This window comes from Bombina bombina, chromosome 2 (assembly GCF_027579735.1).
Source record: "Bombina bombina isolate aBomBom1 chromosome 2, aBomBom1.pri, whole genome shotgun sequence".
Taxonomy (NCBI): domain Eukaryota; kingdom Metazoa; phylum Chordata; class Amphibia; order Anura; family Bombinatoridae; genus Bombina; species Bombina bombina.
The window spans coordinates 1,017,936,195-1,017,954,609 of NC_069500.1; the positions used below are offsets into that span (position 1 = coordinate 1,017,936,195).

At 39.2% G+C, this 18,415-nt stretch overlaps 1 protein-coding gene across 1 annotated transcript in view; it reads right to left on the reverse strand.

Annotated features, from left to right (window-relative positions):
• Positions 1-18,415, reverse strand: part of PRDM5 (PR/SET domain 5) — a 492,849-nt gene that overhangs the window by 345,338 nt on the left and 129,096 nt on the right. Inside the window, exons 6-7 of the mRNA XM_053703603.1 lie at positions 15,333-15,425; positions 14,926-15,047 (exon numbers count right to left, since the gene is read on the reverse strand). Of these exons, the coding sequence (XP_053559578.1) occupies positions 14,926-15,047; positions 15,333-15,425 (215 nt within the window). The remainder of the gene's footprint in view (positions 1-14,925; positions 15,048-15,332; positions 15,426-18,415) is intronic.

Below are 18,415 nucleotides of genomic sequence, written 5' to 3' on the forward strand. Positions count from 1 at the left end.
GGGCATTGCCCTAAAGAAATCAGCTCTTTTACCTTTTGCTAGCACACTAACCCGATGCGCACAAAAAGCCGAAGTTAGAATATCGTGCGCATGATAAACTATTCCCCCATTGAAGTCAATAGAGCAAAAAAAGTGTGTGGGGACACACACAAACACATAGCCCAACATAAAAATATATATATATATATATATATATATATATATATATATATATATAAATAAATATACATACACAGGTAGCCCTCAGTTTATGCCGGGGTTAGGTTCCAGAAGGAATGGTTGTAAATCAAAACCGTTGTAAATTGAAACCCAGTTTATAATGTAAGTCAATGGGAAGTGAGGGAGTTAGGTTCCAGGCCCCTCTCAAATTGTCATAAGTAACACCTAATAAATTATTTTTAAAGCTGTGAAATGCTAAACAGCATTATAAACCTAATAAAATAATCACACAACACAGAATATATAATTAAACTAAGTTAAATGAACAAAAACATTTGCTAAACAGCATTATAAACCTAATAAATAATCACACAACACAGACTTCACTTGCATTTTTCTGCAAACAGTTCTTTCTATGCATTCAAATCTGGACTGATTTATAGACAGGAAGATCTTGTTCCTTTGAAATCTGCTCGATAGCTCAGGTCTGGTTAAACTGCTTAATTTCAGCTTGCTTGGCTTTGCTGCAACACAAGCGGACAGCTCCACCTATTCGCTATTTTAATAAATGCACTGCTTTTCAATGCTTTTCAATAGCAGTCACATGACTGGAAAAAAAGGTTGTTATTCTGAAACGGTGTAAATTGAACCGTTGTAAAACAAGGGCCACCTGTGTATATATATATATATATATATATATATATATATATATAGATATATATATATATATACATATATATATATATATATATATGTGAATATCTATTTATAAATACATAGAACATATTCTGCTATATGCAGAGCATTGGAATGTGAAATATTTACAGTAAATACATAGCTAAAACCTTTATTAAATATGAATATTGCATAAATATGCTTTTACATGTTTTCATCTACTTGACTGCAAAGGGCTCCAATGCACATATATATATACAGTATATATATATATATATATATATATCCTCACCTCCTGTTTCTCAACCTCCTACCCTTCTAGATTGTAAGTTCCCACGGGAATAGGACCCTCAATTCCTCCTTTATGTGTTTGTAAATTTTGTCCTGTCTCTTACAAGTTTTATATTATTGTTTTATTTAAATTAACTGTATATGAATATGATGGCGCTTCATAAATAAAGTATTAAATATATATATATATATATATATATATATATATATATTTATATATATATATATATAGATACAGTATCTCACAAAAGTGAGTACACCCCTCACATTTTTGTAAATATTTTATTATATTTTTCATGTGACAACACTTAATAAATTACACTTTGCTACAATGTAAGGTAGTGAGTGTACAGCCTGTATAACAGTGTAAATTTGCTATCCCCTCAAAATAACTCAACACACAGCAATTAATGTCTAAACTATTAGCAACAAAAGTGAGTACACCCCTAAGTAGAAATGTCCAAATTGGGCCCAATTAGCCATTTTCCCTCCCTGGTGTCATGTGATTAGTGTTACAAGGTCTCAGGTGTGAATGGGGAGCAGGTGTGTTAAACTTGGTGTTATCGCTCTCATACTCTCTCATACTGGTCACTGGAAGTTCAATATGGCACTCTCTGAGGATCTGAAAAAAAGAATTGTTGCTCTACATAAAGATGGCATAGGCTATAAGAAGATTGCCAAGACCCTGAAACTGAGCTGCAGCACGGTGGGCAAGACCATACAACGGTTTGACAGGACAGGTTCCACTCAGAACAGGCCTCGCCATGGTCAACCTAAGATGTTGAGTGCACCTGCTCAGCGTCATATCCAGAGGTTGTCTTTGGAAAATAGACGTATGAGTGCTGCCAGCATTGCTGCAGAGGTTGAAGGGATGGCGGGTCAGCCTGTCAGTGCTCAGACCATACGCTGCACACTGTCCCAGAAGGAAGCCTCTTCTAAAGATGATGCACAAGAAAGCCTGCAAACAGTTTGCTGAAGACAAGCAGACTAAGGACATGGATTACTGGAACCATGCCCTGTGGTCCGATGAGACCAAGATAAACTTATTTGGTTCAGATGGTGTCAAGCGTGTCTGGCGGCAATCAGATGAGGAGTACAAAGACAAGTGTGTCTTGCCTACAGTCAAGCATGGTGATGAGAGTGTCATGGTTTGGGCCTGCATGAGTGCTGCCAGCACTGGGGAGCTACAGTTCATTGAGGGAACCATGAATGCCAACATGTACTGTGACATACTAAAGCAGAGCATGATCCCCTCCCTTTGGAGACTGGGCCCCAGTCCAATATTCCAACATGATAATGTCCCCAAACACACCTCCAAGAAGACCACTGCCTTGCTAAAGAAGCTGAGGGCAAAGGTGATGGACTGGCCAAGCATGTCTCCAGACCTAAACCCTATTGAGCATCTGTGGGGCATCCTCAAATGGAAGGTGGGAGAGCGCAAGGTCTGTAACATCCACCAGCTCCGTGATGCAAACTGTGAAGCTCTGATGAAATCCAAGAGGGTTAAGGCAGTGCTGGAAAATAATGGTGGTCACACAAAATATTGACACTATGGGCCGAATTTGGACATTTTCACTTAGGGGTGTACTCACTTTTGTTGCCAACGGTTTAGACATTAATGGCTGTGTGTTGAGTTATTTTGAGGGGACAGCAAATTTGCACTGGTATACAGGCTGTACACTGACTACTTTACATTGTAGCAAAGTGTCATTTCTTCAGTGTTGTCACATGAAAAGATATAATATAATATTTACCAAAATGTGAGGGGTGTACTCACTTTTGTGAGATACTGTATATGTATACATATGTATTTATGTGTCTCTAAATACATATATGCACATATAAATACATATGTACAGTACGCACATATATACACATATATATATATATATATACACATACATATACAAATTTAGCCATGTATATGTATATATCTCAATGTTAAAGCCCTTTGCCTGAATTTCTTTTTCTAACACCTAAATGCTCATATCTTTGAGCCCTTATAACGTTTGTTTGCAATTTTTTTTAAATATTTTTTGTCAAACTATTTATTTGAGTGTAACAGTTAAACAGATCTGAGGTCCAGCTAACCTGATGCCTGTTAACTTCAATTGCGCTCAAGCAATTGAGTTTACTTTCAACTTGTAATACACACTACTTCTGACGCGTGCAAACCCTATATCACTTGCGTGCAAACTATTGCGCGCCACTGGTATTATGGCCCAATATCAGTTAAAGAAAAAACATAATTTATGCTTACCTGATAAATTTATTTCTCTTGTAGTGTATCCAGTCCACGGATCATCCATTACTTGTGGGATATTCTCCTTCCCAACAGGAAGTTGCAAGAGGATCACCCACAGCAGAGCTGCTATATAGCTCCTCCCCTAACTGCCATATCCAGTCATTCGACCGAAACAAGCTGAGAAAAGGAGAAACCATAGGGTGCAGTGATGACTGTAGTTTAATTGAAATTTAGACCTGCCTTAAAAGGACAGGGCGGGCCGTGGACTGGATACACTACAAGAGAAATAAATTTATCAGGTTAGCATAAATTATGTTTTCTCTTGTTAAGTGTATCCAGTCCACGGATCATCCATGACTTGTGGGATACCAATACCAAAGCTAAAGTACACGGATGATGGGAGGGACAAGGCAGGAACTTAAACGGAAGGAACCGCTGCCTGTAGAACCTTTCTCCCAAAATCAGCCTCCCAAGAAGCAAAAGTGTCAAATTTGTAAAATTTTGAAAAGGTATGAAGCGAAGACCAAGTCGCAGCCTTGCAAATCTGTTCAACAGAGGCCTCATTTTTAAAGGCCCAGGTAGAAGCCACAGCTCTAGTAGAATGAGCTGTAATCCTTTCAGGAGGCTGCTGTCCAGCAGTCTCATAGGCTAAACGGATTATACTCCGAAGCCAAAAAGAAAGAGAGGTTGCCGAGGACTTTTGACCTCTCCTCTGTCCAGAGTAAACAACAAACAGGTTAGATGTTTGACGAAAATCTTTAGTAGCTTGTAAGTAAAACTTCAAGGCACGGACTACGTCTAGATTATGCAAAAGACGTTCCTTCTTCGAAGAAGGATTAGGACACAATGATGGAACAACAATCTCTTGATTGATATTCTTGTTAGAAACCACCTTGGGTAAAAACCCAGGTTTCTTTCATGTAATTAGCAAGAGTCCATGAGCTAGTGACGTATGGGATATACATTCCTACCAGGAGGGGCAAAGTTTCCCAAACCTCAAAATGCCTATAAATACACCCCTCACCACACCCACAATTCAGTTTTACAAACTTTGCCTCCGATGGAGGTGGTGAAGTAAGTTTGTGCTAGATTCTACGTTGATATGCGCTCTGCAGCAAGTTGGAGCCCGGTTTTCCTCTCAGCGTGCAGTGAATGTCAGAGGGATGTGAGGAGAGTATTGCCTATTTGAATGCAGTGATCTCCTTCTACGGGGTCTATTTCATAGGTTCTCTGTTATCGGTCGTAGAGATTCATCTCTTACCTACCTTTTCAGATCGACGATATACTCTTATATATACCATTACCTCTGCTGATTCTCGTTTCAGTACTGGTTTGGCTATCTGCTATATGTAGATGAGTGTCCTGGGGTAAGTAAGTCTTATTTTCTGTGACACTCCAAGCTATGGTTGGGCACTTTGTTTATAAAGTTCTAAATATTTGTATTCAAACATTTATTTGCCTTGACTCAGAATGTTCAACTTTCCTTATTTTCAGACAGTCAGTTTCATATTTGGGATAATGCATTTTGATTTAACCATTTTTTCTTACCTTCAAAAATTTGACTCTTCCCTGTGGGCTGTTAGGCTCGCGGGGGCTGAAAATGCTTCATTTTATTGCGTCATTCTTGGCGCGGACTTTTTTGGCGCAAAAATTCTATTTCCGTTTCCGGCGTCATACGTGTCGCCGGAAGTTGCGTCATTTTTTGACGTTATTTCGCGCCAAAGATGTCGGCGTTCCGGATGTGGCGTCATTTTTGGCGCCAAAAAGCATTTAGGCGCCAAATAATGTGGGCGTCTTATTTGGCGCGAAAAAATATGGGCGTCGCTTTTGTCTCCACATTATTTAAGTCTCATTTTTTATTGCTTCTGGTTGCTAGAAGCTTGTTCTTTGGCATTTTTTCCCATTCCTGAAACTGTCATTTAAGGAATTTGATCAATTTTGCTTTATATATATGTTGTTTTTTCTCTTACATATTGCAAGATGTCTCACGTTGCATCTGAGTCAGAAGATACTACAGGAAAATCGCTGTCAAGTGCTGAATCTACCAAAGCTAAGTGTATCTGCTGTAAACTTTTGGTAGCTATTTCTCCAGCTGTTGTTTGTATTGATTGTCATGACAAACTTGTTAAAGCAGATAATATTTCCTTTAGTAAAGTACCATTGCCTGTTGCAGTTCCCTCAACATCTAAGGTGCAGAATGTTCCTGATAATATAAGAGATTTTGTTTCTGAATCCATAAAGAAGGCTATGTCTGTTATTTCTCCTTCTAGTAAACGTAAAAAATCTTTTAAAACTTCTCTCCCTACAGATGAATTTTTAACTGAACATCATCATTCTGATTCTGATGACTCCTCTGGTTCAGAGGATTCTGTCTCTGAGGTTGATGCTGATAAATCTTCATATTTATTTAAAATGGAATTTATTCGTTCTTTACTTAAAGAAGTTCTAATTGCTTTAGAAATAGAGGATTCTGGTCCTCTTGATACTAATTCTAAACGTTTGGATAAGGTATTTAAAGCTCCTGTGGTTATTCCAGAAGTTTTTCCTGTTCCTAATGCTATTTCTGCAGTAATTTCCAAAGAATGGGATAAATTGGGTAATTCATTTACTCCTTCTAAACGTTTTAAGCATTTATATCCTGTGCCGTCTGACAGATTAGAATTTTGGGACAAAATCCCTAAAGTTGATGGGGCTATTTCTACCCTTGCTAAACGTACTACTAATCCTACGTCAGATGGTACTTCGTTTAAGGATCCTCTAGATAGGAAAATTGAGTCCTTTCTAAGAAAAGCTTATCTGTGTTCAGGTAATCTTCTTAGACCTGCTATATCTTTGGCTGATGTTGCTGCAGCTTCAACTTTTTGGTTGGAAACTTTAGCGCAACAAGTAACACATCGTGATTCTCATGACATTATTATTCTTCTTCAGCATGCTAATAATTTTATCTGTGATGCCATTTTTGATATTATCAGAGTTGATGTCAGGTTTATGTCTCTAGCTATTTTAGCTAGAAAGCTTTATGGCTTAAAACTTGGAATGCTGATATGGCTTCTAAATCAACTTTACTTTCTATTTCTTTCCAGGGTAACAAATTATTTGGTTCTCAGTTGGATTCCATCATTTCAACTGTTACTGGTGGGAAAGGAACTTTTTTACCACAGGATAAAAAATCTAAAGGTAAAAGCAGGGCTAATAATCGTTTTCGTTCCTTTCGTTTCAACAAAGAACAAAAGCCTGATCCTTCATCCTCAGGAGCAGTTTCAGTTTGGAAACCATCTCCAGTCTGGAATAAATCCAAGCCAGCTAGAAAGGCAAAGCCTGCTTCTAAGTCCACATGAAGGTGCGGCCCTCATTCCAGCTCAGCTGGTAGGGGGCAGGTTACGTTTTTTCAAGGAAATTTGGATCAATTCTGTTCACAATCTTTGGATTCAGAACATTGTTTCAGAAGGGTACAGAATTGGTTTCAAGATGAGACCTCCTGCAAAGAGATTTTTTCTTTCCCGTGTCCCAGTAAATCCAGTAAAAGCTCAAGCATTTCTGAAATGTGTTTCAGATCTAGAGTTGACTGGAGTAATTATGCCAGTTCCAGTTCAGGAACAGGGGATGGGGTTTTATTCAAATCTCTTCATTGTACCAAAGAAGGAGAATTCCTTCAGACCAGTTCTGGATCTAAAAATATTGAATCGTTATGTAAGGATACCAACGTTCAAAATGGTAACTGTAAGGACTATCTTGCCTTTTGTTCAGCAAGGGAATTATATGTCCACAATAGATTTACAGGATGCATATCTGCATATTCCGATTCATCCAGATCATTATCAGTTCCTGAGATTCTCTTTTCTGGACAAGCATTACCAGTTTGTGGCTCTGCCGTTTGGCCTAGCTACAGCTCCAAGAATTTTTACAAAGGTTCTCGGTGCCCTTCTGTCTGTAATCAGAGAACAGGGTATTGTGGTATTTCCTTATTTGGACGATATCTTGGTACTTGCTCAGTCTTTACATTTAGCAGAATCTCATACGAATCGACTTGTGTTGTTTCTTCAAGATCATGGTTGGAGGATCAATTTACCGAAAAGTTCTTTGATTCCTCAGACAAGGGTAACCTTTCTGGGTTTCCAGATGGATTCAGTGTCCATGACTCTGTCTTTAACAGACAAGAGACGTCTAAAATTGATTGCAGCTTGTCGAAACCTTCAGTCACAATCATTCCCTTCGGTAGCCTTATGCATGGAAATTCTAGGTCTTATGACTGCTGCATCGGACGCGATCCCCTTTGCTCGTTTTCACATGCGACCTCTTCAGCTCTGTATGCTGAAGCAATGGTGCAAGGATTACACGAAGATATCTCAAACAATATCTTTAAAACCGATTGTTCGACACTCTCTAACATGGTGGACAGATCACCATCGTTTAATTCAGGGGGCTTCTTTTGTGCTTCCGACCTGGACTGTAATTTCAACAGATGCAAGTCTCACGGGTTGGGGAGCTGTGTGGGGATCTCTGACGGCACAGGGAGTTTGGGAATCTCAGGAGGTGAGATTACCTATCAATATCTTGGAACTCCGTGCAATTTTCAGAGCTCTTCAGTTTTGGCCTCTTCTGAAGAGAGAATCGTTCATTTGTTTTCAGACAGACAATGTCACAACTGTGGCATACATCAATCATCAAGGAGGGACTCACAGTCCTCTGGCTATGAAAGAAGTATCTCGAATTTTGGTTTGGGCGGAATCCAGCTCCTGTCTAATCTCTGCGGTTCATATCCCAGGTGTAGACAATTGGGAAGCGGATTATCTCAGTCGCCAAACGTTGCATCCGGGCGAATGGTCTCTTCACCCAGAGGTATTTCTTCAGATTGTTCAAATGTGGGAACTTCCAGAAATAGATCTGATGGCGTCCCATCTAAACAAGAAACTTCCCAGGTATCTGTCCAGATCCCGGGATCCTCAGGCGGAGGCAGTGGATGCATTATCACTTCCTTGGAAGTATCATCCTGCCTATATCTTTCCGCCTCTAGTTCTTCTTCCAAGAGTAATCTCCAAGATTCTGAAGGAATGCTCGTTTGTTCTGCTGGTAGCTCCGGCATGGCCTCACAGGTTTTGGTATGCGGATCTTGTCCGGATGGCCTCTTGCCAACCGTGGACTCTTCCGTTAAGACCAGACCTTCTGTCACAAGGTCCTTTTTTCCATCAGGATCTGAAATCCTTAAATTTAAAGGTATGGAGATTGAACGCTTGATTCTTGGTCAAAGAGGTTTCTCTGACTCTGTGATTAATACTATGTTACAGGCTCGTAAATCTGTATCTAGAGAGATATATTATAGAGTCTGGAAGACTTATATTTCTTGGTGTCTTTCTCATCATTTTTCTTGGCATTCTTTTAGAATACCGAGAATTTTACAGTTTCTTCAGGATGGTTTAGATAAGGGTTTGTCCGCAAGTTCTTTGAAAGGACAAATCTCTGCTCTTTCTGTTCTTTTTTCACAGAAAGATTGCTATTCTTCCTGATATTCATTGTTTTGTACAAGCTTTGGTTCGTATAAAACCTGTCATTAAGTCAATTTCTCCTCCTTGGAGTTTGAATTTGGTTCTGGGAGCTCTTCAAGCTCCTCCGTTTGAACCTATGCATTCATTGGACATTAAATTACTTTCTTGGAAAGTTTTGTTCCTTTTGGCCATCTCTTCTGCCAGAAGAGTTTCTGAATTATCTGCTCTTTCTTGTGAGTCTCCTTTTCTGATTTTTCATCAGGATAAGGCGGTGTTGCGAACTTCTTTTGAATTTTTACCTAAAGTTGTGAATTCCAACAACATTAGTAGAGAAATTGTGGTTCCTTCATTATGTCCTAATCCTAAGAATTCTAAGGAGAAATCGTTGTTAGAGCTTTGAAATATTATGTTGAAGCTACGAAATCTTTCCGTAAGACTTCTAGTCTATTTGTTATCTTTTCCGGTTCTAGAAAAGGCCAGAAAGCTTCTGCCATTTCTTTGGCATCTTGGTTGAAATCTTTAATTCATCTTGCCTATGTTGAGTCGGGTAAAATTCCGCCTCAGAGAATTACAGCTCATTCTACTAGGTCAGTTTCTACTTCCTGGGCGTTTAGGAATGAAGCTTCGGTTGACCAGATCTGCAAAGCAGCAACTTGGTCCTCTTTGCATACTTTTACTAAATTCTACCATTTTGATGTATTTTCTTCTTCTGAAGCAGTTTTTGGTAGAAAAGTACTTCAGGCAGCGGTTTCAGTTTGAATCTTCTGCTTATGTTTTTCATTAAACTTTATTTTGGGTGTGGATTATTTTCAGCAGGAATTGGCTGTCTTTATTTTATCCCTCCCTCTCTAGTGACTCTTGTGTGGAAAGATCCACATCTTGGGTAGTCATTATCCCATACGTCACTAGCTCATGGACTCTTGCTAATTACATGAAAGAAAACATAATTTATGTAAGAACTTACCTGATAAATTCATTTCTTTCATATTAGCAAGAGTCCATGAGGCCCGCCCTTTTTTTGTGGTGGTTATGATTTTGTATAAAGCACAATTATTCCAATTCCTTATTTTATATGCTTTCGCACTTTTTTATCACCCCACTTCTTGGCTATTCGTTAAACTGAATTGTGGGTGTGGTGAGGGGTGTATTTATAGGCATTTTGAGGTTTGGGAAACTTTGCCCCTCCTGGTAGGAATGTATATCCCATACGTCACTAGCTCATGGACTCTTGCTAATATGAAAGAAATGAATTTATCAGGTAAGTTCTTACATAAATTATGTTTTTGTACGCAGAACTACTTTATCTGAATGAAAGATCAGATAAGGAGAATCACAATGTAAGGCAGATAACTCAGAGACTCTTCGAGCCGAGGAAATAGCCATCAGAAACAGAACTTTCCATGATAAAAGTTTGATATCAATAGAATGAAGGGGTTCAAACGGAACCCCTTGAAGAACTTTAAGAACCAAGTTTAAGCTCCATGGAGGAGCAACAGGTTTAAACACAGGCTTAATCCTAACTAAAGCCTGACAAAATGCCTGAACGTCTGGAACTTCGGCCAGACGCTTGTGTAAAAGAAAAGACAGAGCAGAAATCTGTCCCTTTAAAGAACTAGCTGATAATCCTTTGTCCAAACCTTCTTGGAGAAAGGAGAATATCCTAGGAATCCTAACCTTACTCCATGAGTAATTCTTGGATTCACACCAATGAAGATATTTACGCCATATCTTGTGGTTGATTTTCCTGGTGACAGGCTTTCGTGCCTGTATTAAGGTATTAATGACTGACTCGGAGAAGCCACGCTTTGATAGGATCAAGCGTTCAATCTCCATGCAGTCAGTCTCAGAGAAATTAGATTTGGATGATTGAAAGGACCTTGTATTAGGAGGTCTTGTCTCAGAGGCAGAGTCCATGGTGGAAAGGATGACATGTCCACCAGATCTGCATACAAGGTCCTGCGTGGCCACGCAGGCGCTATCAGAATCTCTCTCCTGTCTGATTTTGGCAATCAGTCGAGGGAGCAGAGGAAACGGTGGAAACACATAAGCCAGGTTGAAGAACCAAGGAGCTGCTAGAGCATCTATCAGCGTTGCTTCTGGGTCCCTGGACCTGGATCCGTAACAAGGTAGCTTGGCGTTCTGGCGAGACGCCATGAGATCCAGTTCTGGTTTGCCCCAACGATGGACCAATTGAGCAAACACCTCCGGATGGAGCTCCCACTCCCCCGGATGAAAAGTCTGACGACTTAGAAAATCCGCCTCCCAGTTCTCTACGCCCGGGATGTGGATCGCTGATAGGTGGCAAGAGTGAGTCTCTGCCCAGCGAATTATCTTGGAGACTTCTGACATCGCTAGGGAACTCCTGGTTCCCCCTTGATGGTTGATGTAAGCCACAGTCGTGATGTTGTCCGACTGAAATCTGATGAACCTCAGTGTTGCTAACTGAGGCCAAGCTAGAAGAGCATTGAATATTGCTCTTAACTCCAGAATATTTATTGGGAGGAGTTTCTCCTCCTGAGTCCATGAACCCTGAGCCTTCAGGGAGTTCCAGACTGCATCCCAACCTAGAAGGCTGGCATCTGTTGTAACAATCGTCCAATCCGGTCTGCGAAAGGTCATACCCTTGGACAGGTGGACCCGAGATAACCACCAGAGAAGAGAATCTCTGGTTTCCTGATCCAGATTTAGTAGAGGGGACAAATCTGAGTAATCCCCATTCCACTGACTGAGCATGCATAATTGCAGCGGTCTGAGATGCAGGCGCGCAAATGGTACTATGTCCATTGCCGCTACCATTAAGCCGATTACTTCCATGCACTGAGCCACCGTAGGGCGCGGAATGGAGTGAAGAACACGGCAAGCATTTAGGAGTTTTGATAACCTGGACTCCGTCAGGTAAATTTTCATTTCTACAGAATCTATAAGAGTCCCTAGGAAGGAAACCCTTGTGAGAGGAGATAGAGAACTCTTTTCTTCATTCACTTTCCACCCATGCAACCTCAGAAATGCCAGAACTATCTCTGTATGAGACTTGGCAATTTGAAAGCTTGACACCTGTATCAGGATGTCATCTAGATAAGGAGCCACCGCTATGCCTCGCGGTCTTAGAACCGCCAGAAGGGAGCCCAGAACCTTTGTAAAAATTATCGGGGCTGTAGCCAACCCGAAGGGAAGAGCTACAAATTGGTAGTGCCTGTCTAGAAAGCCAAACCTTAGGAACCGATGATGATTCTTGTGAATCGGAATGTGAAGGTAGGCATCCTTTAAGTCCACTGTGGTCATGTACTGACCCTCTTAGATCATGGGTAAGATGGTCCGAATAGTTTCCATCTTGAATGATGGAACTCTGAGGAATTTGTTTAAGATCTTTAGATCCAAAATTGGTCTGAATGTTCCCTCTTTTTTGGGAACCACAAACAGATTTGAGTAAAAACCCTGTCCTTGTTCCGTCTGCGGAACTGGATGGATCACTCCCATTACTAGGAGGTCTTGCACGCAGCGTAGGAATGCCTCTTTCTTTATCTGGTTTGCAGATAATCTTGAAAGGTGAAATCTCCCTTGTGGAGGAGAAGCTTTGAAGTCCAGAAGATATCCCTGAGATATGATCTCCAACGCCCAGGGATCCTGAACATCTCTTGCCCACGCCTGGGCGAAGAGAGAAAGTCTGCCCCCTACTAGATCCGTTGCCGGATAGGGGGCCGTTCCTTCATGCTGTCTTGGAGGCAGCAGCAGGCTTTCTGGCCTGCTTGCCCTTGTTCCAGGACTGGTTAGATTTCCAGGCCTGCTTGGATTGAGCAAAAGTTCCCTCTTGTTTTGAAGCAGAGGAAGTTGATGCCATTAGTTTAGTCAAATGAACAATGGCATCAGAAATAAATGAGTTAGCTAGCTTAAGTGTTCTAAGCTTGTCAATGATTTCAGTCAATGGAGCTGTATGGATGGCCTCTTCCAGGGCCTCAAACCAGAATGCCGCCTTAGCAGTGACAGGCGCAATGCATGCAAGGGGCTGTAAAATAAAACCTTGTTGAATAAACATTTTCTTAAGGTAACCCTCTAATTTTTTATCCATTGGATCTGAAAAAGCACAACTGTCCTCAACCAGTATAGAGGTACGCTTTGCTAAAATAGAAACTGCTCCCTCCACCTTAGGGACCGTCTGCCATAAGTCACGTGTAGTGGCGTCTATTGGAAACATTATTCTAAAAATAGGAGGGGGGGAAAACGGCACACCGGGTCTATCCCACTCCTTATTAATGATTTCTGTAAACCTTTTAGGTATTGGAAAAACGTCAGTACACACCGGCACTGCATAATATTTATCCAGTCTACACAATTTCTCTGGCACTGCAATTGTGTCACAGTCATTCAGAGCAGCTAACACCTCCCCAAGCAATGCACGGAGGTTCTCAAGCTTAAATTTAAAATTAGAAATATCTGAATCAGGTTTTCCCGAGTCAGAGATGTCACCCACAGACTGAAGCTCTCCGTCCTCAGGTTCTGCATATTGTGACGCAGTATCAGACATGGCTCTTACAGCATCTACGCGCTCTGTATCTCGTCTAACCCCAGAGCTATCGCGCTTGCCCCTAATTTCAGGCAATCTGGCTAATACAGGGTATTATCCATGATAGCAGCCATGTCCTGCAAAGTAATCGCTATGGGCGTCCCTGATGTACTTGGCGCCATATTAGCGTGCGTCCCTTGAGCTGGAGGCAAAGGGTCCGACACGTGGGGAGAGTTAGTCGGCATAACTTCCCCCTCGACAGAACCCTCTGGTGACAATTCTTTTATAGATAAAGACTGATCTTTACTGTTTAAGGTGAAATCAATACATTTAGTACACATTCTCCTATGGGGCTCCACCATGGCTTTTAAACATAATGAACAAGTAGTTTCCTCTGTGTCAGACATGTTTGTACAGACTAGCAATTAGACTAGCAAGCTTGGAAAACACTTTAAACCAAGTTATCAAGCAATATAAAAAATGTTACTGCCCCTTAAGAAAAACAAATTTTGTCAAAATTTGAAATAACAGTGAAAAAAGGCAGTTACACTAACGAAATTTTTACAGTGTATGTAACAAGTTAGCAGAGCATTGCACCCACATACAAATGGATGATTAACCCCTTAATACAAAAACGGAATAACAATGAAAAAAACGTTTTTAAAAACAGTCACAACAACTGCCACAGCTCTCCTGTGGCTGTTACCTTCCTCAAACATGACTTTTGAAGCCTTTTTAGTCCTTCAGAGATGTCCTATATCATGCAGGGAACTGCTGAGGCAAACTGAATGTCTCTGTCTGTAATTTTAGCTGCGCAGAAAAGCGCTAAAATAGGCCCCTCCCACTCATATTACAACAGTGGAAAGCCCCAGGAAACTGTTTCTAGGCAAAAATCAAGCCAGCCATGTGGAAAAAAACTAGGCCCCAATAAGTTTTATCACCAAGCATATATAAAAACGATTAAACATGCCAGCAAACGTTTTATATTGCATTTTTATAAGAGTATGTATCTCTGGTAATAAGCCTGATACCAGTCGCTATTAAATCACTGTATTTAGGCTTAACTTACATTAATCCGGTATTAGCAGCATTTTCTAGCATATTCCATCCCTAGAAAAATTTTAACTGCACATACCTTATTGCAGGATAACCTGCACGCCATTCCCCCTCTGAAGTTACCTCACCCCTCAGACATATGTGAGAACGGCAGTGGATCTTAGTTACTTCTGCTAAGATCATAGAAAACGCAGGCAGATTCTTCTTCTAAATGCTGCCTGAGATGAAATAGTACACTCCGGTACCATTTAAAAATAATAAACTTTTGATTGAAGAAAGAAACTAACTATAATACACCACTCTCCTCTTACTACCTCCATCTTTGTTGAGAGTTGCAAGAGAATGACTGGATATGGCAGTTATGGGAGGAGCTATATAGCAGCTCTGCTGTGGGTGATCCTCTTGCAACTTCCTGTTGGGAAGGAGAATTTCCCACAAGTAATGGATGATCCGTGGACTGGATACACTTAACAAGAGAAATGTATAAATACTTTGTATTTTTTTTTCCTCCTTACCTGCATGAACATTTTCTTTGTGCTTTTTCAGTGTGTCTTTGCTTCTGAATTTCTTGCCACAGCTATCAGCTTTACATATAAACCTTGCATCTACTTTGCAGGCATCTTTGTGCTGCTCAAAGCTAAAGTAAAGTAGAAAATAAAATCAAGAATACAGTTTATGAAACTGATATACTGTATATATATATATATATATATATATATATATATATATATATATACATACATACAGACCATTTAAAAGCATGCCAAAATGTAAGCCCACTCATGCATTACCTATAAAGGAGGTAAGGAAGCACTTCTTTGTCTTGGTTAGGTATCGAAAGAGAAGGCTAGGAAACTTTAAAGTAGGCATGCAAAGGGGAAGCCAGAAATTAGACAGCAGTTCAGTAATTCAAAGACAGAACCTCTGCGCTGAGCCAAAGGAGGTATTGCAAACGGAACACTGATAACTTCCTGAAGTGTCCCCTGAGCTGATGTTCTCTGTGCACTGAAGAACACTAAAAAAGAAAAACAAAATCACTGTCTGTGACATAGTGTAGATTTAAAGAAAGACATGAACAGGCAGAGATAGACAGACAAACAGACAGATAGATACATATTTGATTGATAGATAGATAAGATTAGATAGAGATAGATAGATGATAGATATATATATATATTCATATTTGATTGCTATATTAGATAGATATTCATATTTCATAGATAGATAGATAGATAGATAGATAGATAGATAGATGATAGATAGATAGATAGAAGTACAGTATACATATTTGATTGATTGATAAATAGATCAATAGATATACATATACATATTTGATAAATAGGTTAGATAGATGATAGATATATATTGATATTTGATAGATAGATTGATACATAGATAGACATATATATTTGATAGATAGATGATAGATAGATAGATAGATATAGATTTTTTGTATGACTTTCTATAATGACAAGTAAAGCATTTAAATGATATGAGCATAACAATGGATTTCACATCAAGCAATATCAGAAAATAAAGTTAAAAAAAATAGAATATCTCTATAGTTCTTTGAAGGATATTTTTATTAAAGCAAAGAGCAATTCCGAAATGTATTTAAAATACCTAAAGGAGCATAGTAATAATCTTACAGTGAAGTAAACCATTATCACATGTTAGTTTGCAAAACAAAACACATGGTAGTTGTAAGGTTTCAAGCTATATTTAGACTTAACACTTATGAAACAAAGATTTATTTAAAAAGAGTTTTATACTTAACTTTCATATAGGATAGTCAATATATTTATTATGTGAGGAATTTAGTGCACATGCGCTAAACAACATGCAGATGTTAGCTTGCCCTAGACCAGTGTTTCTCAACCCAGTCCGCAAGTACCCCCAACAGGCTAGATTTTAATTATAGATTAACCAGTGCACAGGTGAAGTAATCAGCTGATCAGTAACCATCGTTACTAACCTGCTCTCACTCATCAGCTGATTATTTCACCTGTTCCCTAGTTCAGCTATAATAAAAATCTGGTCTGTTGGGGGTACTTGAAAACCACGGTTGAGAAACAATTCCCTAGACTATTGGCTGAGCACTTAAAAGTAACTTTGGACTCTCAATGTGAGTGCAAAAATAGAAGTGCTATTGATTGCGCAAATGCAATATTAATGCACAAGAGCATTAATTTGTGTGCGCTCCACTTTTAATTTAGGCCTTAATGGGTTTTTTTTTAAAATATGTTTTTAGCAATCATTTAGCACTAAAGGTAATGAAATCCAAAATGTTTTTTTAATGGTTCAGATAAAGCATAACATTTTAAACAAGTTGCAAATTGTCTTCTATTATCAAATTTGCTTCATTTTCTTGGTATCCTTTGTTGAAAGAGCAGCAATGCACTACTACGAGCTAGCTGAACACACCGGGTGAGCCAATGACAAGAAGCATTTATGTGCGGCCACCAATCAGCAGCTAGTTCCCAGTAGTGCATTGATGCTCCTGTCTACCTATGTATACATTTTGTTAACAAAGGATACCAAAAGAACAAAGTAAATCTAAAAAATTCCAAAAATGACATGTTCTGTTTGAATTCGAAATGTTTATTTTTGGCTTCGCTATCCCTTTAATACTGTCTCTTATCAATATGCATTTTTTTGTATTTTTTATTATTGCTTAAAAACTTATTTTTTCTTACAATTATGATTCTATTTTGGTGGCTGTTCGTGGGAACATGCAAGCCTCAACTGTGTATATTCCGTTTGCAAAAGACATCTAATTTTATAAGGTCCTTGCAGGTGTAATATTTTCTATTGAAATCTGCAGATCTATTTTTCCAATGATTTTTTTTTATTTTTGTTATACAGTATGAATCGACAATACAACTGTTGCCTTTTGTTAGATTTATTCTGCAGGTAGGGAACTAATGCTAAACCTAGTTTTCATTGAGGGGGTAGCTTGGAAACTCATCTTTACATAAAAAAAAATCTCCACAGACTTAAATGGCGATAAAGGTTTTATCACCAGTTTCCACGCTTTACAACCTCCACGAAGACTAGCCCTAACGGGTTGATTCATCAAGCTAAGGCGGACAGGGGCATACATATGCGCCACCTGATAGCTGCCGCTCACCTCTAAAGGGCTGAATTCCACTGCCGGAATTCAGCATTGCACAAGAATGCTAACCTCTTCTCCACCTAAGAAGAGGTTAGAGAAGCAGCGGTCTGATGACTGCTGCTTCATAAATACGGACTGCAGGTTCTCTTGTGAGAGCCTGCAGTCGTAGTCGTAGGGGCGAAGCCTTTGATAAATCAGCGCCTAAGTGTCTCAGACACAGCTATAATAATAATAACCCCACTGCCTTTACACTGATCACATGTGCAAGCTACCACTCACTACACTTAGTAGTGCTCACATGTGCAAGTTCTTCTTACAAATGTAAGCGTGAAGTATGCAACTTCTTGTCAGTCATCATATGCATGGAATGTCAATGCTGTGGTTCCTGATAATGTCGGACCACCAATAAGAACGTATTTGTGTGTGTGTATGTTGTTTTGTTTTTTACTAGTAAAACATTTATTGGTCATTGCACTCTAACATATATAGTAATACAATATCTTTTTAAATGCCTGGCTGCCAGAGGTTTGCAACATTTTGCATAGCATTTTGTTATAGTTCTAACTAACAAGGACTTAAAGGGACACTGAACTTAATTATTTTTTTTATGATTCAGACAGAGCATGCAGTTTTAAACAACTTTCTAATTTACTCCTATTTTCAATTTTCTTCTTTCTCTTGGTATCTTTGTTTTAAGACATAAAATACTAATAAATTGAGCAAAATAACATTAAATGTATGTTGCAAAGTTGTTTTACTAGGCATAATGAAACATTTTATATTATTCTCAAAGTCCTTCATGTCCCTTTAAAGTGCCATAAAAAATGTTGAGATCTGTGCATATCCTAAAAGGGCTAATTAAGTAAAAATAGTTTGCATACAAAAATGGT